Source organism: Haliotis rufescens, unplaced genomic scaffold (genome assembly GCF_023055435.1).
Source record: "Haliotis rufescens isolate VD_foot unplaced genomic scaffold, xgHalRufe1.0.p SCAF_2, whole genome shotgun sequence".
Lineage (NCBI taxonomy): Eukaryota > Metazoa > Mollusca > Gastropoda > Lepetellida > Haliotidae > Haliotis > Haliotis rufescens.
In genome coordinates, this window is record NW_025963890.1 from 51,519,965 (window position 1) to 51,547,585 (window position 27,621).

The following is a 27,621-nucleotide window of genomic DNA, read 5'->3' on the forward strand; positions in this document are numbered from 1 at the left end:
GGTGCAAATGCTTTGCAAATCCTGCAAAGACTGAAATCAACATGACAGTTTACGAACCGGATTTCGATTTCGTTGCGTTATTTTGATTGGACTGTGTATAGACTCGTTAGTCCAGCCAAAATGTAACTCAATGATACCAGCCTAGTTCAGATAAATTCGTTGTCCACCGATACCTCGGGGCATATGGTGTGATGTACCCTGTGTGTGAGCCTGACGGTTCGGGGTACATAGACTCACACACGGGGTTCACATATACCCCTCGAGGTCGGTTGACAACTTATATTGTAACTAACAATTTATTATTCATTTGACACAATTAACAGATTCAGTTAGTGGAATAAGGGTCTCAGAAATCCTCAAAGTGAGGAACCGCTAACTGCATTCCAATCCCCCCAAAACTCCTGCTATCAGCAGGGGTCGTCTTGCCAGCTTCCCTGGTGTGTCACAACTGATTAATGACCACAAGCTCATCTGTAGCAGACGACGTGTATGTGTGTGTGTGTGTGTGTGTGTGTGTTTGGTGAAGAAAAAATTGTCTGCTATTAAAATATTGATATTTAATGTTTTTAAACTACTTTTGAAACACCATTAAATTTTCTGCAGATTAAAAGAATAAATATTGGTCAACTTGTAGCTAAACCATTTAAATATACATTAATAGTGGATAACATAGTGGCCTGATTAATGCTTTCCAAAGCAGAGAAGACACATTACAAAATATAACTCATTTACCATGAAATTTTTATTAAGTCATTTATGCATGAAAATATCAAAGTAACACAGTAAACATTAATGAAGTATTCAAACAAATTCATAATTAATAAATCAAGTTTTTACATGTAGCAGAAACAATACATACAAAGTGGATCCAGCAAATGACATACTGTAAATCATGAAATTAATGTGAGTATGAAATTAATACCAAGATGCAAGTGACCCATTTTATCTGGACAAATTGGATTACATTGTCATGTCATGTCAAATTCACTGCACATGGCCGAAAACAATGTACTTGAGTGCTAGACGTGGACAGTGCTTCAGGTATGGTCAGTTTGTTTACACAGGTTGATCACCCGTTTATGACAGTTGCCAACCGTTTGTGACGTCGTCTTTGTTCATGGTAACCTGTCAGATAATCTAAAGATTTAACATTATAAGGAAAACGCTGCACACCTTCGTCTTTAAATAAGTCCGACAACGTAAAGCAGTCTAATAGAATATAAAACTATACGATATTTGAATCCCATGCTTTCATTTCATGTCAAGCAGCTGAAGTTAAGTTGGTGAAGATGGCAAAAGTTTTGTTGTAATAGTTCGCCGATTAGGTTTTATAGTTCAGGCAGGGCTACTCGCATTAATATCATGATGCATTTTTGTGTGTTTGTTGTTTAACACCGCACTCAGCAATATTCCAGCTACTGGTATATGACGACGTCTAGGGGTGGACACTTGCATTATTTTGGTGATTTGTCGTAATTAGTAACATCTCTAAAGGGCTGTTAGCAACTTTATAAAACAACAGATGCTATAGACATGGTCTTTCTGCCCACTACTAGTACAAGAGCAAGTACATTCATACATTCCCGTGACTGTACCAAACACAAAATGGATGTATTTAATGTACCAAATGTTCAGCACAAATATCTGCAACCTTTGGATCTGCTTGATATACTTGCACTCCTTGCCTTGCACTAAACTTGACACATCTTCAGTATGGCAGCGAATATTATCACATTTTCTTGATCAGTCCATGTTCCAACTTCAAACACATCACTATGAACAGTTTTATTCCACAGGTTGGTAAACAGAACAGGAATCTGTGGTACTATTTCCTGTAGTAAGGAAAAAAGGAAAAACATTTAGTGTTGACTGAATGCATTTTGGCTGCGTCAATGAATATTATTATGTTTGTAAGCAGTTCCTTAACCTGCTATATAAGAGACATAAGTACAATACTGTGAATCAAAATAATAGTAAACCAGATTATTTGAATTATTAAAAGCATGATGCATACAGTATTTTACTGGTAATACTTCTAATGTAGAAGACAGGAGAAATGGCATATACGTGTACCTTGGAGTTGATGTAACTGGTTTCTGTTTTCTCCTGGCACCTCTTTGTGGTGTATCTTCTAGTGTCCTCTTTCTTTTGTCCAGTTTCTTTTGTGGTATTTTGCAGTCCGTGATACGTTTCAGCAGTGTCGCTTCTGGAATTTGAATCAAATCCTCCAGTTTCTCTGTGCTCACTTCATCTCCAAGATAGTAATGCACATCCCCTTCTTTGTTCTTTCTGAGACAGCCTTTTTGAAGGAAGTTTGGGAGTATTGCTGAGTGGTTGCCAGCTAGAAAAAGATATTCGACCTGATAATCTACAAGAAGACAAATCTGGTCCAGTGCACTCTTTGGGGGAAGCCACGTTTGGGGTCTAGCAAAGTCTTGTTTCTTAGGATGTTTCATTGATAGCTGACGTACTTCTTCAAAGGTCAGCTTTTGAGAAGCCAACGTGCTTGGACAATATATTGACTTTATGAGTTCATGGTAGGTTTCCTTTGACACGTGACCACTGCCTCGCTGATCAAAACAGAACAAATTCTGGAAAAAGTTGGCATTGTCAACGAATGTTCTCAGGATCTTGTCGTGAGAAACTCCAGAATACTTTGGCAAGTAGTCATTTCCCCCAAGGCAGAGTCCCATGGCAACTTTCATTCCTGCATTTGGTCCAAGTTTCTTCTCCAGCAGCTCAATAATGCCAGTGATATTATAGACATCAACACCACCTGGCTTCTGCAGTAAAACATGGACTTTGTTTCTGAAAGAATTGTCATCCTTCCTAGGCCACAGAGCTGTAAGAGCAAAAAGGTGAATTGGAATGGCGTCAATGTCCCCAGATGTCACGACTGACACAACTTCATCTGTAGCTTCAAGACTGGATGAGATGTGCACCAGCCAGTCCATTTGGGACATTTCCGCCTCTCCTTTCCTTTGTTGAATATTCTCAAGCTTAATTTGCTGCACAAAGCCTTCCCTTGAAAATATATTTCGGGTTGGTATTGCAAACTTTGTCGAGCAGTTACAGTTATTTTCTCTGTCGCAGATGCAGCCATCAGTGATCCACTCACTGTCAATGTCCAGTTTGAGTTCTTTGTCAATACCCAGTGACTTGACATTCTTGGCCAGAAAACAGCTTATAAGGGATTTACCTTCTTCAGTTCCGACAACTGCCTTTTTGTCAAAAACTGAACTGCTGATGATTTCGTCGCCCCTCTTCAGGTGGGAAATTGACTGAATCTGCGATTTGGTTCTATTCACTCTTGTTGAAGCCTTGAAGTCATCAGGAGTGAACTTGTACTTTTCCTCACATATCACAATGTGTTTTGTAGATGTGTCTCAAGATTTTCTTTATGTTATCTTCTACCATCTTCAAATATTCCTGGCCAGATCTCGCTCTTGTCTTGAATTTGTCCTGCAAATTCAACAATAGCAACTGATACGTTTGACAGCAAACCAACTGGAAAATCTTTCATTCCACTTTGCAGTAATTTCTCTTCTTTAAGGATGTCTTCTGTGGTGGTGCCTCCATCCTGATGGTCCTGTTGCAGTAGCTTCTCAAGTTGATGAACAAGCGCTTTTTTCATGCCAGTTGACTTTTGCACTGCTGACTTTGAACAGTCGGGTTTGACAACTGCCTGACAACATTTCATTTCTGATGACAAGCTTTCTGCAATACCCAGGAGGGACTTTACTTTTCTCTTCCTTTTTATTTCTTTAACTTGTTTTTCCTCAGTGGGTACCTGACTTTTGCAGTTCATTCTTCTTACTGTCACGCCCTTCATTGTTTGAACTTTCTTCACAAGTTCTTTAGCCTTTGAGCTTGAGTCAATTGAAGGTTTTTCATCTTCTTGAGACTCATGGAAATTGCTCTCAAATACAAATTTGTCAATCAGATATCTTCCAACTTCATAGGTGTTCCTGTCCAGTGCAACTTCTGGGAGTGGTGTTGGCTTAGGTGCATAGACATTTCTTGGAATGGTCTCTGCATTCATGTCAAGTCCTCCTTGTCTAAGTATAAGGACAGCAGTGGGATAGATGTGATTAAGGTCTTGCCGTGTTACACTCCATGTTTTACTGTTGACATTTTCCTTTGTTTGGCTTGTGTTGTTTTCTTCCCTGAAAGATTCAATATCCAAGAATCTATCAACCAGTGACATCCGCGGAAGAACAGATGTAACCGTAGATCTTGGCCTGAAACCCTTGAGTGCATCTCTATGTTCCATTTCTCGTTGGGTATCTAAGGCAAAATTACCTTCACTTCCTCTGTAAGGGGTGCTGAAGAAAGATTGCTTCATATGTTGATGAAATGGACCCGAACTGTAATGTTCATAGAGCAGTCGACAACAAAAGGCTCCATATGAACTTGCTCCATTTAGGAAAGAAAATGGCAGTGATGTCTTAACAGCTGAAAGCATAAGATTATAACCGTCTGGACCTCCAATCCTCTCTGCAACCGCCAGGGCAAGAATTTCATCACAGTGACTCAGCATTTCTGCATGCAAAGAAAATGTGGCATTTGTTTTACTTCCTTCCTTCATGAAAACGGAATACTCTTCCATCCATCTGGCTTCAATCGTCAGAGCTTTTTCCTTCAAAGAGTTAAATATAATCTTTGCATTATTTGGGGCTTTTGTTGAAAGGAATTTTATCATGAAGGCTACGTGAAGCGCATAGGAAACTCTTCGGACGTTATGGGTTGCTGCTTCAATGTTTTCTGTGCTGACGAGTTTCTTCCAGTCTTCAGTCGTGTCGTGCATGTAGCTCAGGAGATGAAAGAGGCCAGCATCTTTGTATGCACTGCAAAGGTTCACAATCTTTGACTTCCGCAGATGTAGTAGTGGAAATTCTGGTAGATATTTCCTAATTGCATGTCTTCATCCATCAGCTTGAAAAGGCACTTTCCTATTTTGTTGTCAGGAGCAAACAAAATGCGACATGTATCAGGGTTTGCTGCTGATTTGACCAGTATGTCATTCAAAATGTCACGCATTTTATGAATGTCATCATCTCGGCCAATTGCTGGAGGTGGATGCCTTACCAAGACAGAGGGGGGTTTGTATATTGTGTATCCCAGTGTGGAGATGAGATCTTCAATGACAGTGACATTGGCCTCCAGGTCCTCAGATGACATGTCTCCTTGATTGTTAGGTAGGGGCGAGCATCCTAAATTCAAAACGCTTAAACTGTCATTCATCTGTGAAAGCTCAAGATCGACATCTGTCATCTCATTCTGATTGTATTCTGAGTCTGAATCTGGCATCAAGCTTTCACAACTACCGTCAAACTCAGTATCTGACATAATGTCAGAAAGAGACATGTCCATCAGACCTTCTTCTTTGTCAAGTTGTCTTAGCACTGTGTCCAGTTCGTTGTTGTATGAGTCATGCCATTCTTCAGATACAACATTTTCCATTGTGTCTTCCTGTCCTCCAGCAGCTTCATGCCCATTGAATATATTCTGTATTGCACTTGTCAAATGTGATGCGGCTACTGTTTGGTCGATCTCAGACCACAGGTAATGTAAATTCCAAGTAAGCTTCATTTGAAAGTCGGCCCTTTGGGATTCTTCTGCAACTGTTAGTTGATGGAATACAAACTTTAAATCCTCTTTGTTCATCTTGACTGCTTCTCTGCATTGACATGTGGATGTGCCATCACATATGTTGTCATCATGCCATTCTTGGAGAACTGCAGCATTCCTTGGTATTCCCATCAAGGTCATTGGCAAAGTGCATATTTGTGAGGACCTAGAATCTCCTCTGTCTGGATCCCTGTGAAAGGACAACCTAACAAGATTGTCCAAACAGAAAATAAGGTGGCAATCTCGAAGGGAAACCTGGTGCTTGTGGCCATCTTGTGCTTCATAGTCAAGGTCATACTTTTTTATGAAAGTGTTATAATAGCACTTGTCAGGGTCTGCCTGTCTCTGTAGTCTTTCAGTTGCATTCTTCAGACTGCCAGTAAGCCCACCATGTGATGTTACAGAAAACACATTTGTAATGCTGTGGTAAGACGCTGAAAGCTCATCAGTGTTAATTTCCTGATTAATGCCAGCATAGTTCTTGTTGTTGATGTTTAACATGGCATCAAAAAGGAGGTACAGCTTCTCTATCCTTTCCTTTACAAATTTGTCAGGCCTCTGAGACTTTCTTACACTTTGGAAATTAATGAATGTTTCAAGAACAATTTGGAAAGGTAGGGGTACGTAAAATTTCCATTCTTTGAAGATATCAAATGAATGTAAGTCCAACGGATCAGTATGTGTAAGCACTGGCGCGCATGTCGGACAAATGCTATCCCTCAGATCCTCTTCACTTTCTTCAAAGAAGTCTTCTGATTTGAATGTGGATGTCCTTCGGGATAGATTACCTTGACTGACGTCATCGCGGAGATGGAACCTTTTGGTGACTCTGTTACCCACGCTGTAACTTTTGAAGGTCTTGCTTTCGAAAATCACAACCTCTGCACACCTTTCTTTGTGATGACAAGCAAGTTCACTTTTAATCAAAGTAAAAGTGTCGTCAATATTTATTTCACCAGCATCTTCCGTCACTTCCAAGTAGACGTGAATGCCAGGGGAATGCTTTGCCTTGCAGATCTGCTCACAGTCTAGACAAACAGCTGGACAGAATGAACCTGGAAAGTTGTCTTCCAGGAGATCTGTGATTGTTTCATCAAGCAATGACGGGAGGTGCTTTGTCTTTGCTTCTAACACAACTCCCTCAATGTTGTCTGCTGCCAGTTTTCTATTAGAGTTGGTTTTAATTGCGTCTTTAATTGAGTAGAGTAGGGTTTCTTTCAATGTATAAATCCATTTACACTGACTAAACAGTTCCTGACGCTTTGTGATTGAAAGATCACTACTGTAGCCAGAAGAATGAACTGGTGACTCATCTTTGATGCTATTCCAGAAGTGAACTTCAAATATTTTTATTTTTTCCCATTCTTCCTTTTCAAAGTTCTTTTCGTATGATTTGTACAAACAAGGAATTTCAAAACGATGTATTTTGTCACACAAGAGTTTATCAATTGTATCATATCTAAAGACCGACCTGCTCACAACAGTGTAAAATTCAAAGAGAGCATCAGCGCTTGAACTTCCTTCTGACAGAGCCCATGATTGAACTTCATTGACAACTTTGCCACATACTTTGATACGGTCACAATGATCAAAACAGTATCTTAAAAATGCTTTGAAATTTAACTGAGTCTCATTTACAGACAGCACGTTTCCTTTCTTGCAAGTATTCTTTTCAATCACACGAACACAATTTCTATGTTTCTTCAAAGATCGCAATATATTGTCTCTTCGGATATCTTTCACATCATCTTCTGAAGTCTGGTGCTGTTTCAGGAAATTTATAAAATCCTCAAATTTGATCCATTTTTCTGAGGTGTTTTCATCATGTATGATTTGAAGACAGTCCCAAATGTGAGCAGAACCCATGACTCCTACTTTCCTTGTATTTCATCATACCTGGAAGTGAAATTGACCACTATTTAACAGCTAATAATTGAATACATGTGTTATTCACTGTGTAAAACGTGTATCTATATGTGTATAGAATTCTGAGTATTTTGTTTATTTTGGAAATTATGAGAAAACATGAAGAACTAGCTTATCCAGATGATATCATGTTCTTATAATCATCCTAGTAACTGGGGTGGTCGGGTAGCCTAGTGGTTAAAGCGTTCGCTCGTCACGCCAAAGACCCGGGTTCGATTCCCGACATGGGTACAATGTGTGAGGCCCATTTCTGGTGTCTCCCGCCGTGATATTGCTGGAATATTGCTAAAAGCGGCGTAAAACCATACTCACTCACTCATCCTAGTAACTAGATGGTTCACCTAGCCTTGATTTCGGCGATGAATATTGTATAATTACGGAATAACACTATTTCAGTGATTAGTGACCATCTAGTCCACATCTTTTTATATCAGAATAGGCTTTAAAAGCTGTTAAATGTTTTTGAACTGGTAATATATGTGAATGGTAACGAATGTGGCGAACACCTGGTATCATCACAATCTGATAGTGATTCTAAAACACATGTTCATTATATAGTCATAATCGTACAATAGACTGAGATTTCTTATGAATATGGAAAGAGTTTCGTTAGTTATATCGGATAATGAATATTATGTTTATGCACTGAAATACTTCAAAACGTCATCTACTTTGACCACAGTATTTATGATCACTTACATGTATTAATATAGGTTCATTGGGTATAACATTACAGTACGTACAAGTTCCACATTCTGATTGTCCACAAATCAACAGACTAGTTTAAGTATATGTAATAAGTATATGAAACATCTGGATAAGAGGGATCACAGACCTAAATTAAATTTACATATATGTGGGATTCCTCTGATTTGTTTAGGTATTTAGTTTGTTACAAATACAATATGAATATAACGAAACTCTTCTGTAGGTAAGACAAGATAAGATGTGTTAATTGCAAAACATTCTATTACAGAACAAAGGCAATATAGTCGACATACACCATATACACATAATAAGTTTACATAAACATACACATTAGAGCATATTTTGTATTCCAATCATGTAAAATTAATGATTACGTCAAATGCTTACCTGAGGATGGAGAAAATGCGTTTTCTTTCGTTGATTTCGCTGACAATTCAATAACTTTCTTTCTCAAAACAATAGATGAGTGTTGCACTTCTTTATTCCACAAGTGACCATGTGGTCTGGATGATTCCATGTGGTCTCTGCAGTTTCCTTCACTCTGGTTTAGGTTGGAGAGTGTTATGTCTTAATCCTAGTGTGTCATTCTGGCCCATGCCATCAGTGCCCTAATGTAAACAAACTCGGACCAGCTGCTTCACTGGAGCAGGGGAACAACTGATAAGATCACGGCTAAAGAGTATCAGATTCAGTGAGAGGGGGGATGCTGACAGGGAGAGTTTGGGCTTGTGCCACTAAGTGAGATTCGATTGTCATTATTCTGAAAACCTCAGATCTCTGATCTGATGCTTGATACATCCGTGCAGTATATTGTCTAATTCATACAGGCGGCGATTTGGTTATATTTTAGCACCAAGAGACTACATGAAAAGGGTGGGGGAAATGGACCCCCCCCCCCCCCCCCCCCCCCCCCCTCCTTTAATTTTGCATTAAAGTTTCTATTCAGATGATTTAATTGATAGAATTTAGGACAGGGGTCGAAATATGCGAGCCATTAGGAACTTGAACCATGTATTTGATTTACGTAGTTTCGGCCGATTTAACTCAACAGTGTTGATCAACTAAAACCCATCAAGCGACGAGGCAGAAATTCATCAGCCTTGGTAGACATAAGCTGGGAGGCCTTTAACACCAAGACCGGTAACTCTGAACAGCGACCCTGCCAGTGAGTTGGTGGTCAGGAGCTCGCTGTCTGGAATCTCCTTCCTCAAACTGGTCACGTACAACTCATCCAGGTTCCTCCCTCCCCACGCCGCTGACGTGATCTGGGTAGCGTTAGGCAGGGAAACCTTTTGAAGCGCTGCTCCTGAAAATGAGATAATAGGATTTTATTTAACGCGAAAGAATATGGAAATATTATATTATTATATTAAATATTCATAAACGGCAGGTATCCAGGTACTAGTACGTGCTCAAACGCGGTTTCATTTGTTCCAAGGCCACTGGATCCGTTTGCATTCCGGTTATCATTCTTAACTCCCTGGGGAGTATACAAAGCAAGCTGCCTAGGGGTGCTTGAAGGGTTTTACATCCACCTCACATATATCGGGTACCCAGTTCCTGCTGTGAACAGAGGCACATTTGAACTAAGTCACTTGCCGAGGGTGACACCACAAGTTTTAACACTTGTGTTTCGGGTGTATGTAGGTATTCGTGTCTCCACCATCTGGTCATCTACCATCGGACGAGTGGGTTCTTGTGAGTGCACAGGGTGTATGTACCCTAAACTAGGGGTAGTGACAACTCTAGACCTGTAAACATTGTTGGTCCCAAGGCCGAATAACAACCCGGTCCTTTGTGTCACTTGTTTGTTTACCCACATATATCTACAGAAGTTGTTTTTTACATGGAAAAGAAGGAAGCACAACAACTAAAATGCAACGGTAAGTACGGAACGATAGATTGACAGTCCCATCCTATTCGTGAAAAGCTTTTCTAAATTATCAATCTGATTTTCCAATTTCCAAGGCGGAAATTATTCAACGTCTAATTACGTTACACATAGGCATGCCCCCCCCCTTAAAAGTACACCAAGGATTACGTTCGAGGTGTAACGAAATAGCGAATCCTTTGTGAATCGTGTAAACAGAAATACAACCCTGCTATAATTGTGTCACCTCAACCAAGCGCGCACCTGTTCTGGAATCGAACTTGACCATGCAGCCACCACCCAAGCATGCTACCCATATGTTGTCATCCGTGTCCACCGTCATTCCGTCAGGGCTTGGTACATGCCCTTTAAATTCCGGGACTTTGTCAAAGTCTACAGCTACTCTCTTATTGGCTGGAAAGAAACATAAATCAGATTTACTTATCATCTTTGTGTCGACGTGACGGATATAAACCACCTACATGGCCAAGAACTATGCTGGACGTTTGTTTGACTTTCTACAGTACTTTACAAATGATAATCACCAACACCGTATGGCATTTGTCTCGCCGTCTGTGCGTATATACCAATACATTTGCCATAATTATATATACATGTATATTTGTAGTTGTTTTTTGTACGAATGTGTCACAGTGCTTGTCCCATAACCTGCTTGTTACACCGTCATTAATTGCCAAAGTTAACTACAGTAAACTACGGTTATAACGAACTCAAAGGGGTCACTAATTTTAGTTCGTTGTAACCGTTGTTCGTTATAGGTATATATACAGAATATATACAGCAAATGGCCGCGACCAAAAAATAAGTTCGTTATATCCGTCAGTTCGTTGTAATCGTGTTCATTATTTATATATACTTTTACTTTTTACGGTCAGTGCAGAAAATTGCAGATTGACAGTCATGGTAGCTCTTTTTGTCTCAAGTTCAAGCAGCCACACTTGCAGTTAACATCAGTATTCTACTGTCAGGGGTCCGGTATCAGTGCTAGTTTTCTAATGAATAAATCTGTTGTAAATTCGAGTTAGGAAAAAGAAACAACCTCCAGCATTTAGTGTTTACAAAAACACACAATGGTGTAATTTGTGAAATTACACCGACCAAACAATTCTGTCACAAAAAGTGTTCGCTTGCCTGTGTCACTTTTATAACTCACATATATTTCCAGTGTTGATGTCGTAGTTGTAAGCGTACACTTTACGTGGCGTCGTGTCGACAAAGTACATGGTGGTGTTGTCGACCGACCACGCCAGTCCGTTCGAGATGCACGTTCGCTCGACCTTCTTGGTCACTGAACCGTCCGTGTCCAGACAGTACAAGTTGCCCTGGTCGTCCTCCAGCGACTTGCTCATTGTACCTGAAACAGCAATCACATTGTACCGTAAGCAACACTCATCATGTACCGGAAACCACCACTACGCAAGCGCGGGATTTGAGGGACCTGTGCTATCCAAGACAACTGATGATGTATTACCGGCCAGATTCAGACCGGTGGTACATAAGCATTGATATATGTATTAAAATTTAATTTTATATATACAATATTTCTTATCTCTTATAACCTTTTGGGTGAAACATATTTTGCCACAAGTAGTATTTCGGGGGAATATACAGAATTTCCTTGTTGGAGAAGATCTTCGCATCTGAAAAGATTGTGAAACTCATCTCCTCCTGAAAGTGAAATCACAGAGTTGACAAGTCTTCGATCTCTTAGTATATTCTGCCATCGGTCAGTCTCAATGGACAAGTTATGATTTGAAGTACGAAATTTTAATATAGGCATGTACTTGCTTATAGGGAGTAACGGATAAGTTTCAAACTTTGGGTTTTGCTTATAGTGTTTATAGTGTATACCCTTTGGACTCGACTCCATACTTAGTATGTGTTCTACCGTTGAGACCAGCCAATTTGTGGGGCACATGTATGGTTTATTAAATATCTCACTTAGCCCAACAGTCGAGTTACGGCCCTTGTCAGGATGTGACATTCGATGCATTGTCATAGACACTTTCATTTTACACGGTAAGGACACTATGGTAACCAACCTGCCCATAGACGTCCTTTAGCGTCACATTTCCCATCATTCATCCTGTTGTTGCTTTTTCCGGGGTCCACTTCCGCCATCTTGGTGACGGTCTTGGTGTTCCAGTCTAGAGCTGAGAAGGTGCGATCCAGTCCCACCATAAGACCCCCTTTACTGCGGGGCACGACGAACCCTACACACCCATCTGTGACGTAGAAACAACAACTGCAGACACAGGCAGATTCCATTATCAAGCACTACTTTACACTGAAGGACGGACGGAAACAGTACATCGAATACGTTGTGTGTGTAAAGGAGGTTGCATGCGTGATATAAATACATAGATTATGTTGCAGGAGTGTGTGTTGCATGTGTAAACATATGAGGTTGTGTGTGTGATATAGGAAGTTGCATGAGCAATATATGAACTTTAAATGAGCAGGTTGCATGTGTACAATAAGAGGATGCATGTGTAATGGATGAAGTTGCATGTGTAATATATGAGGTTTTATGTGTAATTAAAGAATTTTCATGTGTAATATAAGAGGTTGCATGTGTAATATATGAGATTGCATGTGTAATATAAGAAGTTGCATGTGTAATATAAGAAGTTCCATTTGTAATATATGCGGTTGTATGTGTAATATAAGACTTGCATATGCAATATTAGAGGTTGCATGTGTAATATAAGAAGTTGCATGTGTAATATATAAGGTTGCTTGTTTAATATAAGAAGTTCCATTTGTAATATATGCGGTTGTATGTGTAATATAAGACATTGCATATGCAATATTAGAGGTTGCATGTGTAACATAAGAAGTTGCATGTGTAATATATGAGGTTGTATGTGTAATAAAAGAAGTGGCACATGTAATATAAGAGGTTGCATGTGTAATATAAAAAATTGCATGTGAAATTTATGAAGTTGCATGTGTAATATAAGAAGTTCCATTTGTAATATGTGAGGTTGTATGTGTAATATAAGACATTGCATATGCAATATTAGAGGTTGCATGTGTAACATAAGAAGTTGCATGTGTAATATATGAGGTTGTATGTGTAATAAAAGAAGTCGCATGTGTAATATAAGAGGTTGCATGTGTAATATAAAAAATTGCATGTGTAATTTATGAAGTTGCATGTGTAATATAAGAAGTTCCATTTGTAATATGTGAGGTTGTATGTGTAATATAAGAAGTTGCATGTGTAATATAAGAAGTTTCATGTGTAATATATGAGGTTTCACGTGTAATAAAAGAAGTTTCATGTGTAATATAAGAAGTTGCATGTGCAATATTAGAGGTTGAATGTGTAATATAAGAAGTTGCATGTGTAATATATGACGTTGTATATGTAAAAGAAGAAGATGCATTTTTAATAAATGAGGTTGTATGTGTAATATAAGAAGTTGCATGTGTAATATATGGGGTTTAATGTGTAATATGAAAAATTGCATGTGTAATATAAGAGATTGCATATGTAATATAAGAAGTTGCATGTGTAATATATGAGGTGGAATGTGTAATATAAGAAGTTGCATGTGTTATATATGAGGTTGTATGTGTAATATAAGAGGTATAATGTGTAATATATGAGGTTGAATGTGAAATATAAGAGGTTGCATGTTTAATATATGAGGTTGCATGTGTAATGTATGAGGTTGCATGTGTACTGTATGAGTTTGCATGTGTAATATAAGAGGTTGCATGTGTTATATATGGGGTTGCATGTGTAATATAAGAAGTTGCATGTGTAATATATGAGGTAGAATGTGTAATATAAGAGGTTGCATGTGTAATGTATGAGGTTGAATGTGTAATATAAGAGGTTGCATGTGTTATGTATGAGGTTGCATGTATAATATAAGAAGTTGCATGTGTAATATAAGAGGTTGCATATGTATTATAAGAGGTATAATGTGTTATATATGAGATATAATGTGTAATATAAAAGATTGCATGTGTAATATATGAGGTTGAATGTGTAATATAAGAGGTTGCATGTGTAAAATATAAGGTTGCATGTATAATAGAAGAGGTTACATGTGTAATATATGAGGTTGTATGTGTAATATAAGAAGTTGCATGTGTAATATCTGAGGTTGCATGTGTATTATAAGAGGTATAATGTGTAATCTATGAGGTTGAATGTGTAATATAAGAAGTTGCATGTGTAATATATGAGGTTGCATGTGTATTATAAGAGGTATAATGTGTAATATATAAGGTTGAATGTGTAATATAAGAAGTTGCATGTGTAATGTATAAGGTTGAATGTGTAATATAAGAAGTTGCATGTCCGTCAGACGTACATTTCAATACGACGGTTCAAGAAATTATCTTGTTAATGTCATATCATAGTGAGTGAGTGTGGTTTCACGCCGTTTGTAGTAATATTCCAGCAATATCACGTCGGGGGTCACCAGAAATGGGCTTCACACATTGTAAGCATGTAGGAATTCGAACCCGGGTCTTTGGCGCGACGAGCGAACGCTTTAACCACTAGGCTACCCCACCGCCCTTAATATCATGGGGATGATTAGTGACACTTACTGAGCTGGATCATGTCGTTGGTGCCGGTGACGGGGTTGTATCTGAAGATTTTGCCGTTGTCGAGATCGACAAACAACAACGTTTGTGTCGAGTCCTCCCAGTGAGGCCCCTCCCCACACTTGGTCGCCACATTCTTCAACACAGTCTCCACCCTGTACGACATCGCTGGTCTAATATTTACCTAAAATGGAAATAAAAATATTATGAGGTGAAATAGGCAATGAATGATGCATTTTTGAAGGCATTTCAGCTGTTTGTTTCTTGTCAATTGTGAGTGATACGCTACATGGTTAAGTGATGAGCTGGGATGGTGAGCTGGGATGAAATGGCGTTCAACGTCGCGTTCAAGATTATTTCACTGCCCCCGACGTGCTGCTTGTACAAGTACGGAGTTAAGCTGTTTTTTCGAAGTAGGACCACTGAGGCACCATGTTTAACATGGATACCCCACTCAAACACAGCATGCTGACTCTGAACAGACAGGTCCTCGTTATATCCCTTTAATGCCGAGCTCCGGGCAGTTTAACAGCAAGTATATAATCTTTACCGTCTTTTGGTACGGCACGGCCAGGGATCGAACCACCGACCATCCGCTCTTCGAACAGATGTTCTATCCACTCGGCCATGGAGACGGTCTGACAATGGATTCAATGCACTTCCATGTCGATATTATTGTTAAGAAGATTAAAACATGTGTATCAAATATTACATCTTGCTATTTTACAGGGTTGAGGATTTTGGATATATACACATATTCATATATACTTTATTTAAGATCGGGAGACACAACAACAATCAACAACCGGCAGATTTCATCATCACATCTCCAATCACAGTGATTATAATTAAGTCTATATTAAAGCGTGAGGCGTAAATTTCATATCTCCGAAATAAACAACTATTAAGGACAGTGTATACATTAATTTAAATTTGTTTGTTAGTTGTTTAACACCGCACTAAGCAATATTCCAGCTATATGAAGGCGGTCTGTAAATAATCGAGTTTGGACCAGACAATCCAATGATTGACATCATGAACATCGATCACCATAATTGGGATACGATGACCTGCATCAGCCATGTCAACGAACCTGACCACCCGATCCCGTTAGTCGCCTCTTACGACAAACATAGTCGCCTTTTACGACAAGCATGGGTTGCTGAAGACCTATTCGAACCCGGATCTTCACAGGTCGTGTAAACGGGGAATCCCCTGTTATAAAGCTATCATAAATACTTGGACTCTTGGGAATTGTCACTTAAAAACTAACTTTCAAAAAAGAGCGTGAACATGAACAGCAGGCGATGCACGTGCCCACAGAAGCCAAAGTGTGTGCGCCGAGAGGGGAACTCACAATAACTAATGCAGTTAAGCTAAGCACCTGCATAAATATGCCTCAGTAATGAAAAGGGCGAATTGTGGGTACGACAGAGGAGGAACGTAGTCCCGAATGTTTGGCAAATCAAAAGAAAAATGTAATTTCTCGACTATGTGACAAGAACAGCCAAACGGGTGGCGTTGCAATGAGACACGGGCGTGACAGGCCTGACAAACGACACCTAGACAAGATCGACTTTTTACATAAATGTACCACACAATAGATTTACATCATAACCCAGGCGGGTTTAAGGTTAGTAGTGTATGTATTTACATCTGTCATCGCCAGATGATAACATACTAGTGACTCTTCAGCCAGCTAAAGACGTCCAAGAGAGACTCTAGCGACAACTTTCTCCAGCCGAGTCCAGACCGACTTTGAAATAGCTGCAATTCGCGCTGTTCAGTCTGAGTTCCCAGCTACTGAAGTGAAGTGCAGCTACTTCCACTTCAGCCATACATATTTATATGTACGTAAAGTACAAAAAGCACAAGATTACTTTTCTACTTTTCTTGGATCCCTCCATTCTAATACGTATGTAACTAAGGGTAGACCAGTCACTGCCTTCAGCCATAACCATGTTGTTTTAAGGTGTGTAACCAATGGGACGTGTCACTAATGGGAGGACACCACCCTTACAGCTGACGATAGGCGGCAAAGATTCGGATGGGCTAGGGACGGGATAGGGGGCCAATGGCGTTACATCATGTTTACAGACAAATCAAGGTCTTGCTTCCGATTTACAGATGGCAGAAAACGTTGTAGGAGACGAAGCGGCGAGCTGTGTGCCTGACCGTGATCGATATGGGTATGCATATCTGTAGTAAATGCTATTTAACCCCATTTTTTGAATAATGTTATCGAACTGGGTTACAACCTCTTATAGTTGTACATCGTACATCGCGAAGAGGAAAGACCCTAACAGCTGAAGAATCGGGGACTTAACCTGGAAACGTCTCCTCCCCCCCCCCCCCCCCCCCCCCCCCCCCGCATGTTGTCGCTACCCAACATACGCATCCTGAACCGACCTGTGGTCATGACTTCTTTACAAGCTCAAGAAAAAAAAAAATTTACGTCAGAAATGTCTCAATTTGGACTGAGTGATATTTGATGGTGATTCAAAGACACAATCTGAACTGAACGATGGACACTGCATTGAGCCTAGATTTCTTATGATTACTGAGAAAGATTTCTCGTTTATATTTAATAAATTGCATTAAAAAACTTCTTTAACCATGTATGATTTTGGGTTTTTTATGTTCTTGAATTATTTAATATATATTTTGCCAATTTACCAATATACTTACCTTCAAGTCAGACGCGAATTGATTTCAATTAGTCTATGTAGCCGTCGTATACATGTAACATAGATAGATGTGTACGGTAGTGTGTGGAATTGAATACGATATTGAAATATTGAACGTGTTCATTAGGCGAGACATTTCAAAACAATATGCAGCTATGTATACAACGTGCTGAAGATCTTCTTTAGTTGACTACAAAATATAGTTTTTACACGTGCACAATCCTTGTATCCTTCATATCATTTTATCTTTAAATTTCCATATCGAAAATTAATCAACAGACACTACAAGCCACACTAATTACTTCATAAGAAACTGTTTGTTTTGGGATAATTTTCTTTCAAACAATACTCATTTTGACAGACGACATATGTAACTGTAAAACTGTGTATAAAATAAATAAAAAGATGATCAGCAGAAGATTGAAACTACAGGTGTGTACCAGGTGATGGATAAACACGATATCAGCGAGTGAGTGAGTTGGGTTTAACGCCAGTTTTAACAGTGTTATAGTTATATCGCGGCGTGTCAGCTTAATGTGGGAGGACCGAAGTGATGCAGGTCTTAGACTTTTACCATTTGGGTGCAACCCACAAGCACGGGTATGGTGCTGACAAACCTAGAACCGGGATTCGAACCCACAATCATAGGTTTCTGGCGAGCCCAAGGCATAAATACTTGGACTCTTGGGAATTGTCACTTAAAAACTAACTTTCAAAAAAGAGCGTGAACATGAACAGCAGGCGATGCACGTGCCCACAGAAGCCAAAGTGTGTGCGCCGAGAGGGGAACTCACAATAACTAATGCAGTTAAGCTAAGCACCTGCATAAATATGCCTCAGTAATGAAAATGGCGAATTGTGGGTACGACAGAGAAGGAACGTAGTCCCGAATGTTTGGCAAATCAAAAGAAAAATGTAATTTCTCGACTATGTGACAAGAACAGCCAAACGGGTGGCGTTGCAATGAGACACGGGCGTGACAGGCCTGACAAACGACACCTAGACAAGATCGACTTTTTACATAAATGTACCACACAATAGATTTACATCATAACCCAGGCGGGTTTAAGGTTAGTAGTGTATGTATTTACATCTGTCATCGCCAGATGATAACATACTAGTGACTCTTCAGCCAGCTTAAGACGTCCAAGATAGACTCTAGCGAAAACTTTCACCAGCCGAGTCCAGACCGACTTTGAAATAGCTGCAATTCGCGCTGTTCAGTCTGAGTTCCCAGCTACTGAAGTGAAGTGCAGCTACTTCCACTTCAGCCATACATATTTATATGTACGTAAAGTACAAAAAGCACAAGATTACTTTTCTACTTTTCTTGGATCCCTCCATTATAATACGTATGTAACTAAGGGTAGACCAGTCACTGCCTTTAGCCATAACCATGTTGTTTTAAGGTGTGTAACCAATGGGACGTGTCACTAATGGGAGGACACCACCCTTACAGCTGACGATAGGCGGCAAAGATTCGGGTGGGCTAGGGACGGGATAGGGGGCCAATGGCGTTACATCATGTTTACAGACAAATCAAGGTCTTGCTTCCGATTTACAGATGGCAGTAAACGTTGTAGGAGACGAAGCGGCGAGCTGTGTGCCTGACCGTGATCGATATGGGTAGTGGATGCTATTTAACCCCATCTTTTGAATAATGTTATCGAACTGGGTAACAACCTCTTATAGTTGTACATCGTACATCGCGAAGAGAAAAGACGCTAACAGCTGAAGCATTTCGGACTTAACCTGGAAACGTCTCAAACATTTTCAATGAATCTGCCATTCGATCAAAGTCAGTAACGGAGAGAGTTAAAATTGGGCTTGGACAGTATGTCGATTACATAGCGAAATAATATAGTTAGAAATCAAATAGTGCTGTCAGTGTGAGAGGCCCAACTCAGTCCCAAGCTCAAATCACTCTGGAGGAGTGACTTGATCCTAGGCTGAGATCACCCTAGATGAATGACTTGATCCTAGGCTGGGATCACCCTAGATGAATGACTTGATCCTAGGCTGAGATCACCCTAGATGAATGACTTGATCCTAGGCTGAGATCAACTCTAGAGGAATGACTTGATCCTAGGCTGAGAACACCCTAGATGAATGACTTGATCCTAGGCTGAGATCACCCTAGATGAATGACTTGATCCTAGGCTGAGATCAACTCTAGAGGAATGACTTGATCCTAGGCTGAGAACACCCTAGATGAATGACTTGATCCTAGGCTGAGATCACCCTAGATAAATGACTTGATCCTAGGCTGAGAACAACTCTAGAGGAATGACTTGATCCTAGGCTGAGATCACCCTAGATGAATGACTTGATCCTAGGCTGAGATCACCCTAGATAAATGACTTGATCCTAGGCTGAGATCACCCTAGATGAATGACTTGATCCTAGGCAGAGATCACCCTGGAGGAATGACTTTATCCAAGGCAGAGAGAGAGAGAGAGAGAGAGAGAGAGAAGAGAGCGAGAGAGAGAGAGAGAGAGAGAGAGAGAGAGAGAGAGAGAGAGAGAGAGAGAGAGAGAGAGAGAGAGAGAGACCTACTGTCCACAAATAATAACGTCGACTGTTGAACAATAAGTACTACCTTTTCAGGTGAGACGCAAAAACACTTAAAAGTTTTAGTATAGTATGCTAAAGCTGAACAGGAGAAGTAAAATACTGTAAAAATATAAGGGGGTGTTTTGGGCCAAGTGGGGCGTGTGAGTGTGGTTTTACGCCGCTATTAGCAATATTCCAGCAACATCAAGGCAGGGGACACCAGAGATGGGCTTCACACATTGTACCCATGTCGGGAATCGAACCCAGATTTTCAGCGTAACGAGCGAACGCTTTAACCACTAGGCTACCCGACCGCCCCTTGGGCCCAGTGGAGGGGAGTGACCTGAGCCTTGACTGCAAACACTCTAAAGCGGCTTGAACCTAGGCTCAAATGAATCTAAAGTGAATCTTTAAGGGATTAATACGAGCCTGCTACAACGTTACACATTTACCAGTTCGGATCAACAGGAGCACGGCTAAGGTGCTCACAAACCAAGATCACCATAATGAGTGCGAATCTGGGATTCTAACCAATGATCATAGGATTCGGGACGTCTTAATCAAAATCCATTTTGTGCTATCAGTAGTCATTTCAAAACTCACGCTATGGTTGGTTGTCCGTTATATTCAATAGGTCCCTATGGTGTACATACAACTGTCTAGTTAAACGTCCAACAAAGATGTGTCTATTCCTTTTGATGAAGGTGACGGTTTTCTGACGAGTGTCAGTAACAAGCTATAACCGTCGGTTACTGTCGAATGGATCATGGCTCTGCGCAATACATCCAATGACGCAGAAACCACACAAGGACAGCACCACCAATCACAAACAGTGACTTATAATTATGTATTGAGGTAGACAGGGGGTACTTGATTTACTTGTAAACATGACGCAACAGGAACGAAGTCGCCATATAATACACAACAAATACAGGGGAAAGGGATCAAGGCGAGCTCTGACGTTTGGCCATTTGATGTACCACGTGTTTCGTGTCATCTGTTATGGGAGGGGTGGGGGAGTAAGGGGAGGGTGGGGGCAGGGACTGGGTCCTGAAAACATGGAAGATCAGTTTACCGAAAAACCCTCGAGATCACTAGACACTAGACACACTCGGGAAGCCCTATTCAACGAGTAAGGCTTCAGATAATGCTTAAGTGAGTTGGGTTTTACGCCGCTTTTTAACAGTATTCCATTCATATCACTGCGTGTCAGCTTAATGTGGGAGGAAATCCCGAAGTGATGCAGGTCTCAGACGTTGACCACTTCGGTGAAACCCACGAGCACGGGTATGGTGCTTACAAACCTAGAACCGGGGTTCGAACCCACAATCATAGGTTTCTTAACTTGTTTGCTTGGCATATATACTGACTATACACAATGTTACGATTTTTAAAAACTCTGTATCAGTGACTTCTTAGTGGAAGCTGTATGATATATAGCCCCATCGTCTGTTAATGCCATTGAGATTACATCTATGTATTGCAGGTCCAGCAAACCCGTGAATGTTGAGTACCATTATCTTCATATAGTGAATGCTGAGGGGTATTACCGTTATATTGTGCCAGGGTCACCCCTCAATGATATCTCGCTGAAAACACTCTTTGACTGCATATATATCTATAGTGTGGAACCTTGAACGTGACTAAACGTATCCTTGACCCGTGTCTGTAGTGTGGAACCTTGAACGTGACTAAACGTATCCTTGACCCGTGTCTGTAGTGTGGAACGTGGAACGTGAATAAACGTATCCTTGACCCGTGTCTGTAGTGTGGAACCTTGAACGTGACTAAACGTATCCTTGACCCGTGTCTGTAGTGTGGAACCTTGAACATGACTAAACGTATCCTTGACCCGTGTCTGTAGTGTGGAACCTTGAACATGACTAAACGTATCCTTGACCCGTGTCTGTAGTGTTGAACCTTGAACATGACTAAACGTATCCTTGACCCGTGTCTGTAGTGTGGAACCTTGAACGTGACTAAACGTATACTTGACCCGTGTCTATAGTGTGGAACCTTGAACATGACTAAACGTATCCTTGACCCGTGTCTGTAGTGTGGAACCTTGAACGTGACTAAACGTATCCTTGACCCGTGTCTGTAGTGTGGAACGTGGAATGTGAATAAACGTATCCTTGACCCGTGTCTGTAGTGTGGAACCTTGAACGTGACTAAACGTATCCTTGACCCGTGTCTGTAGTGTGGAACCTTGAACGTGACTAAACGTATCCTTGACCCGTGTCTGTAGTGTGGAACCTTGAACGTGACTAAACGTATCCTTGACCCGTGTCTGTAGTGTGGAACCTTGAACGTGACTAAACGTTTCCTTGACCCGTGTCTGTAGTGTGGAACCTTGAACGTGACTAAACGTTTCCTTGACCCGTGTCTGTAGTGTGGAACCTTGAACGTGACTAAACGTATCCTTGACCCGTGTCTGTAGTGTGGAACCTTGAACGTGACTAAACGTATCCTTGACCCGTGTCTGTAGTGTGGAACGTCGAACGTGGAACGTGGAACGTGACTGAACGTATCTTTGACCCGTGTCTGTAGTGTGGAACGTGGAACGTGACTGAACGTATCCTTGACCCGTGTCTGTAGTGTGGAACGTCGAACGTGGAACGTGGAACGTGACTGAACGTATCCTTGACCCGTGTCTGTAGTGTGGAACGTGGAACGTGACTAAACGTATCCTTGACCCGTGTCTGTAGTGTGGAACGTGGAACGTGACTAAACGTATCCTTGACCCGTGTCTTTAGTGTTGAACGTGGAACGTGAATAAACGTATCCTTGACCCGTGTCTGTAGTGTGGAACGTGGAACGTGACTAAACGTATCCTTGACCCGTGTCTGTAGTGTGGAACGAGGAACGTGAATAAACGTATCCGTGACCCGTGTCTGTAGTGTGGAACGAGGAACGTGACTAAAACGTATCCTTGACCCGTGTCTGTAGTGTTCAACGTGGAACGTGACTAAACGTATCCTTGACCCGTGTCTGTAGTGTGGAACGAGGAACGTGACTAAAACGTATCCTTGACCCGTGTCTGTAGTGTGGAACGAGGAACGTGACTAAAACGTATCCTTGACCCGTGTCTGTAGTGTTGAACGTGGAACGTGAATAAACGTATCCTTGACCCGTGTCTGTTGTGTTGAACGTGGAACGTGGCTGAATGTATCCTTGACCCGTGTCTTAGTGTGGAATGTGGAACGTGACTAAACGTATCCTTGACCCGTGTCTGTAGTGTGGAACGTGGAACGTGAATAAACGTATCCTTGACCCGTGTCTGTAGTGTTGAACGATGAACGTGAATAAACGTATCCTTGACCCGTGTCTGTAGTGTGGAACGTGGAACGTGGCTGAACGTATCCGTGACCCGTGTCTGTAGTGTTGAACATGGAACGTGAATAAACGTATCCTTGACCCGTGTCTGTAGTGTGGAACGTGGAACGTGACTAAACGTATCCTTGACCCGTGTCTGTAGTGTGGAACGTGGAACGTGGCTGAATGTATCCGTGACCCGTGTCTGTAGTGTTGAACGTGGAACGTGAATAAACGTATCCTTGACCCGTGTCTGTAGTGTTGAACGTGGAACGTGAATAAACGTATCCTTGACCCGTGTCTGTAGTGTGGAACGTGGAACGTGACTAAACGTATCTTTGACCCGTGTCTGAAGTGTGGAATGTGGAACGTGACTAAACGTATCCTTGACCCGTGTCTGTAGTGTGGAACGAGGAATGTGGCTAAACGTATCCTTGACCCGTGTCTGTAGTGTGGAACGAGGAACGTGAATAAACGTATCCTTGACCCGTGTCTGTAGTGTGGAACGTGGAACGTGAATAAACGTATCCTTGACCCGTGTCTGTAGTGTGGAACGAGGAACGTGGCTAAACGTTTCCTTGACCCGTGTCTTAGTGTGGAACGTTGAACGTGGCTGAACGTATCCGTGACCCGTGTCTGTAGTGTGGAACGTGGAACGTGACTAAACGTATCCGTGACCCGTGTCTGTAGTGTGGAACGTGGAACGTGAATAAACGTAGCCTTGACCCGTTTATGTAATGTGGAACGAGGAACGTGGCTAAACGTATCCTTGACCCGTGTCTGTAGTGTGGAACGTGGAACGTGAATAAACGTATCCGTGACCCGTGTCTGTAATGTGGAACGAGGAACGTGGCTAAACGTATCCTTGACCCGTGTCTTAGTGTGGAACGTGGAACGTGGCTGAACGTATCCGTGACCCGTGTCTGTAGTGTGGAACGTGGAACGTGAATAAACGTATCCTTGACCCGTGTCTGTAGTGTGGATCGTGGAACGTGACTGAACGTATCCTTGACCCGTGTCTGTAGTGTGGAACGTGGAACGTGGCTAAACGTATCCTTGACCCGTGTCTGTAGTGTGGAACGTGGAACGTGACTAAACGTATCCTTGACCCGTGTCTGTAGTGTGGAACGAGGAACGTGAATAAACGTATCCTTGACCCGTGTCTTAGTGTGGAACGTGGAACGTGACTAAACGTATCCGTGACCCGTGTCTGTAGTGTGGATCGTGGAACGTGACTAAACGTATCCTTGACCCGTGTCTGTAGTGTGGAACGTGGAACGTGACTAAACGTATCCTTGACCCGTGTCTGTAGTGTGGAACGTGGAACGTGACTAAACGTATCCTTGACCCGTGTCTGTAGTGTGGAACGAGGAACGTGAATAAACGTATCCTTGACCCGTGTCTGTAGTGTGGAACGAGGAACGTGACTAAACGTATCCTTGACCCGTGTCTGTAGTGTGGAACGTGGAACGTGAATAAACGTATCCTTGACCCGTGTCTGTAGTGTGGAACGTGGAACGTGACTAAACGTATCCTTGACCCGTATCTGTAGTGTGGAACGTGGACCGTGACAAAACGTATCCTTGACCCGTGTCTTAGTGTGGATCGTGGAACGTGGCTGAATGTATCCTTGACCCGTGTCTGTAGTGTGGAACGTGGAACGTGATTAAACGTATCCTTGACCCGTGTCTGTAGTGTGGAACGTGGAACGTGGCTGAACATATCCTTGACCCATAACAGTGCCTTCTTTATCATTACTGATCACAGTGATCTATGCTTATTGCCGAGTCAGCAATGTGAGTGCTTATCCCGAGTGTACACACGGAATACTACACGTCTCAACTGAGTACCCAGGTAATATTGATTTAGTATCATGTCATGTAGGTTATGGAGATCCACGTCATACGGTCGATCTGAAATCGTGAACACCTTGTGTCATTACTATGAGACACTTTCAAATTTGTGACAAAAATGATGTCAGATGCTATTCCCTATTTTGACTTTTTTTGTTTTCTTCAGATGAACAATTGAGTTGCCTTTGCGTGTGTTTGTGATGAATGCCACCGGTGGGGCAGGATACGCACACCTTTCGCGAACACCTAGTATCATCACTATTTGATAGTAAATCATAAACACATGCTTATACTAGGTTGAAATCATAAATCAATTTGCTATGATTTTGGAAATAATTTTGTCACTTATGTGTATGAACGTTAAAAGTTCACATGGTTAAATAGAGGATTCTCTTCCACTGATTTACCAATCTGAGATAGAAATATGTACATTTTGAGATCTATGCAAAAGGGATGATTTAAACGTTTCATTTGTCAACTTTCCCTTCATGTCCGACAATATTCAAGCAGCTTCAATCCCTGGTGTCTACAGTTCACAACGTTTGAAGTAAAATCTTATTCAAAAGTTGTTTGAGCAAGGTTAAAACATGCAATGCCTCAGTAAATCTTTTAAAAACATTTTGAGATAGACTTTGGAGGACGCATCTTGTGTCCATCAGTGACGCATTAGTGACGCATCTTGTGTCCATCAGTGACACATCAGTGACGCATCTTGTGTCCATCAGTGACGCACCAGTGACGCATATTGTGTCCATCAGTGTCGCATCAGTGACGCATCTTGTGTCCATCAGTGACGCATATTGTGTCAATCAGTGACGCATTAGTGATGCATCTTGTGTCCGATGCAAATCCCTATTTCGACCATATATTCCCAAGTTGTTTTTCAGGTGAACAATTGACATGTTGTTGCATTTGTTTGTGACGGTTGCTACCGCTGGAGCAGGGTACGTTCACCTTTCTCGATCACCTTGTATCATCACTTATTTATTGTAATTCACAGACACATGTTCATGATATGGCCGCAATCGAAAATAGGGATGTCTGAATATAGATTGGGGTTTTATGTTATGAATATGGCGAGGGCTTCGTCGCTTTTATTATTTTATTTACAGGCAAATTAGACAGCTGGATTCTCTAACGAATAATAAAAAAAATCTGATAAAGGTTCCGTAGACAAACGTACATTAATATCACGAAACATAGCAGATTTAAAATTGATGTCTTTCAATTCTCAAACTATCATTCTTAATTTTAACTTCAAAATACAAGAACATGAGCAGTCTTTGTCACGACGCACTGAACTAACCGTCTTTGTCACGTCACACTTAACTAACGCAGTCTCTGTCACGCTGCACGGCACTAACGCAGTCTTTGTCACGACGCACTGAACTAACGCAGTCTTTGTCACGACGCACTGAACTAACGCAGTCTTTGTCACGACGCACTGAACTAACGCAGTCTTTGTCACGTCCCACTGCATTAACGCAGTTATCCATTACCTGTTGCTTATGGCAAGCAGGTATATATATACCATCTCATCACTTGGTTGTAGTCACTCCAGACTGATAACGTTGTAAAAATATACATCGAAACGTCACTAAATGCAACAAACCAGAAGTTGTTATTTACTTTACAACTTCTAGAACGTCAATCCAAAAGTAATATTCGTCACGAAGCACTGAACAAACCTATTTTTAGTCACGAGAGACCGCCTCCGTGTTCTAGTGGTAGAGCGTCCGCCCGGAGAGCGGAAGGTCCGGGGTTCGATCCCCGACCGCGTCAAACCAAAAGACGTTAAAAGGTGGTACTTGTTGTTACCCTGTCTGGCGCTCGGCATTAAGGGGCTAAAAGAAGGACTGGTCGGCTCGGAGTCAGTATACTGTGTCTGAGTGGGGTATTCATGTTAAACTGCGGCATTGTATCTCAGTGAGCTAGCAATATAAATCGGCATCAGTCCGGACTAGTACAAGCAGCCATACAAACACACACACGTACATGCACATCGCTATATAAGTGCAATAATCTTGGACGCGACGTTAAACCCAATTTCACCTCACCTTAGTCGCGACGCACTGAACAATATGCGTTACTACTAATGACTGCTCCTACCCCATCTTCGTAACGATTCAACGAACACAGTGCGATTGGACATGAGTGCGGACACTGTTCGTGCGGCTATCCCAGCAGCCTGTCGTTGCAGCCACTCACCCACCTTCCATTATCTTAAGACAATGAAACCTACTGTGTGTATAAACAAACAGAATGTCCTAAGACGTACCAATAATGTCCTCCTACCTGCTGCTGGAGTGACAGGTGTCGGCCTCGTCGATGTAGTGCAGACAGAAAGAATGTCTTTGTGTCAAGTTTTCATTTGCATATTGTTGTAGGTTGTTACGGTGTAACTTGCGCGTGCCCAGGAATGAATATACGTCCAAATAGACAACCCAACGTCACGTGAAAGGTGAAGGTCATTGCTTATTGTTAGGGA

At 41.4% G+C, this 27,621-nt stretch overlaps 2 protein-coding genes across 6 annotated transcripts; both read right to left on the reverse strand.

The window, feature by feature from the left end:
• Nucleotides 1-767: 767 nt before the first annotated feature.
• LOC124137364 lies at nt 768-8,925 on the reverse strand. 2 transcript variants are annotated; one of them, XR_007222301.1, is made up of 3 exons: nt 8,653-8,925; nt 2,074-7,527; nt 768-1,832 (listed from the first exon to the last, which is right to left on the reverse strand). XR_007222301.1 is itself a non-coding variant. In XM_046503638.2 (2 exons), the coding sequence occupies exons 1-2, from the start codon at nt 2,961-2,963 to the stop codon at nt 1,826-1,828; spliced, it is 897 nt and encodes a 298-aa protein (XP_046359594.2). In that variant the 5' UTR covers nt 2,964-4,796; the 3' UTR covers nt 768-1,825. The 2 variants fall into 2 exon arrangements, 1 of the variants encoding a protein (XP_046359594.2); XM_046503638.2 differs by lacking the exon at nt 8,653-8,925 and having other exon boundaries at nt 2,074-4,796.
• A 239-nt stretch (nt 8,926-9,164) lies between these two features.
• On the reverse strand, nt 9,165-27,578 carry LOC124114365 (regucalcin-like). 4 transcript variants are annotated; one of them, XM_048400121.1, is made up of 6 exons: nt 27,429-27,578; nt 14,729-14,909; nt 12,199-12,381; nt 11,310-11,510; nt 10,400-10,549; nt 9,165-9,571 (listed from the first exon to the last, which is right to left on the reverse strand). In XM_048400121.1, exons 2-6 carry the CDS (start codon nt 14,889-14,891, stop codon nt 9,360-9,362), a joined length of 909 nt encoding a protein of 302 aa, XP_048256078.1. In that variant the 5' UTR covers nt 14,892-14,909; nt 27,429-27,578; the 3' UTR covers nt 9,165-9,359. The 4 variants fall into 4 exon arrangements, with proteins under 4 accessions (XP_048256078.1, XP_048256079.1, XP_046330858.2 ...); XM_048400122.1 differs by having other exon boundaries at nt 27,412-27,569; XM_046474902.2 differs by lacking the exon at nt 27,429-27,578 and adding an exon at nt 20,658-20,740.
• Between the last annotated feature and the right edge of the window lie 43 nt (nt 27,579-27,621).

What these genes read in the sequence shown, in the direction of transcription:
- LOC124114365 (XM_048400121.1), bottom strand. Translation starts at nt 14,891, where the DNA reads ATGTCGTACAGGGTGGAGACTGTGTTGAAGAATGTGGCGACCAAGTGT. An exon ending in CAACGACATGATCCAGCTCA is followed by an intron (nt 12,382 to 14,728) that starts GTAAGTGTCACT and finishes TCTACGTCACAG; the next exon opens with ATGGGTGTGTAGGGTTCGTC. An exon ending in CAAGTTCGATTCCAGAACAG is followed by an intron (nt 9,572 to 10,399) that starts GTGCGCGCTTGG and finishes TCTCATTTTCAG; the next exon opens with GAGCAGCGCTTCAAAAGGTT.
- LOC124137364 (XM_046503638.2), bottom strand. Translation starts at nt 2,963, where the DNA reads ATGTCCCAAATGGACTGGCTGGTGCACATCTCATCCAGTCTTGAAGCT.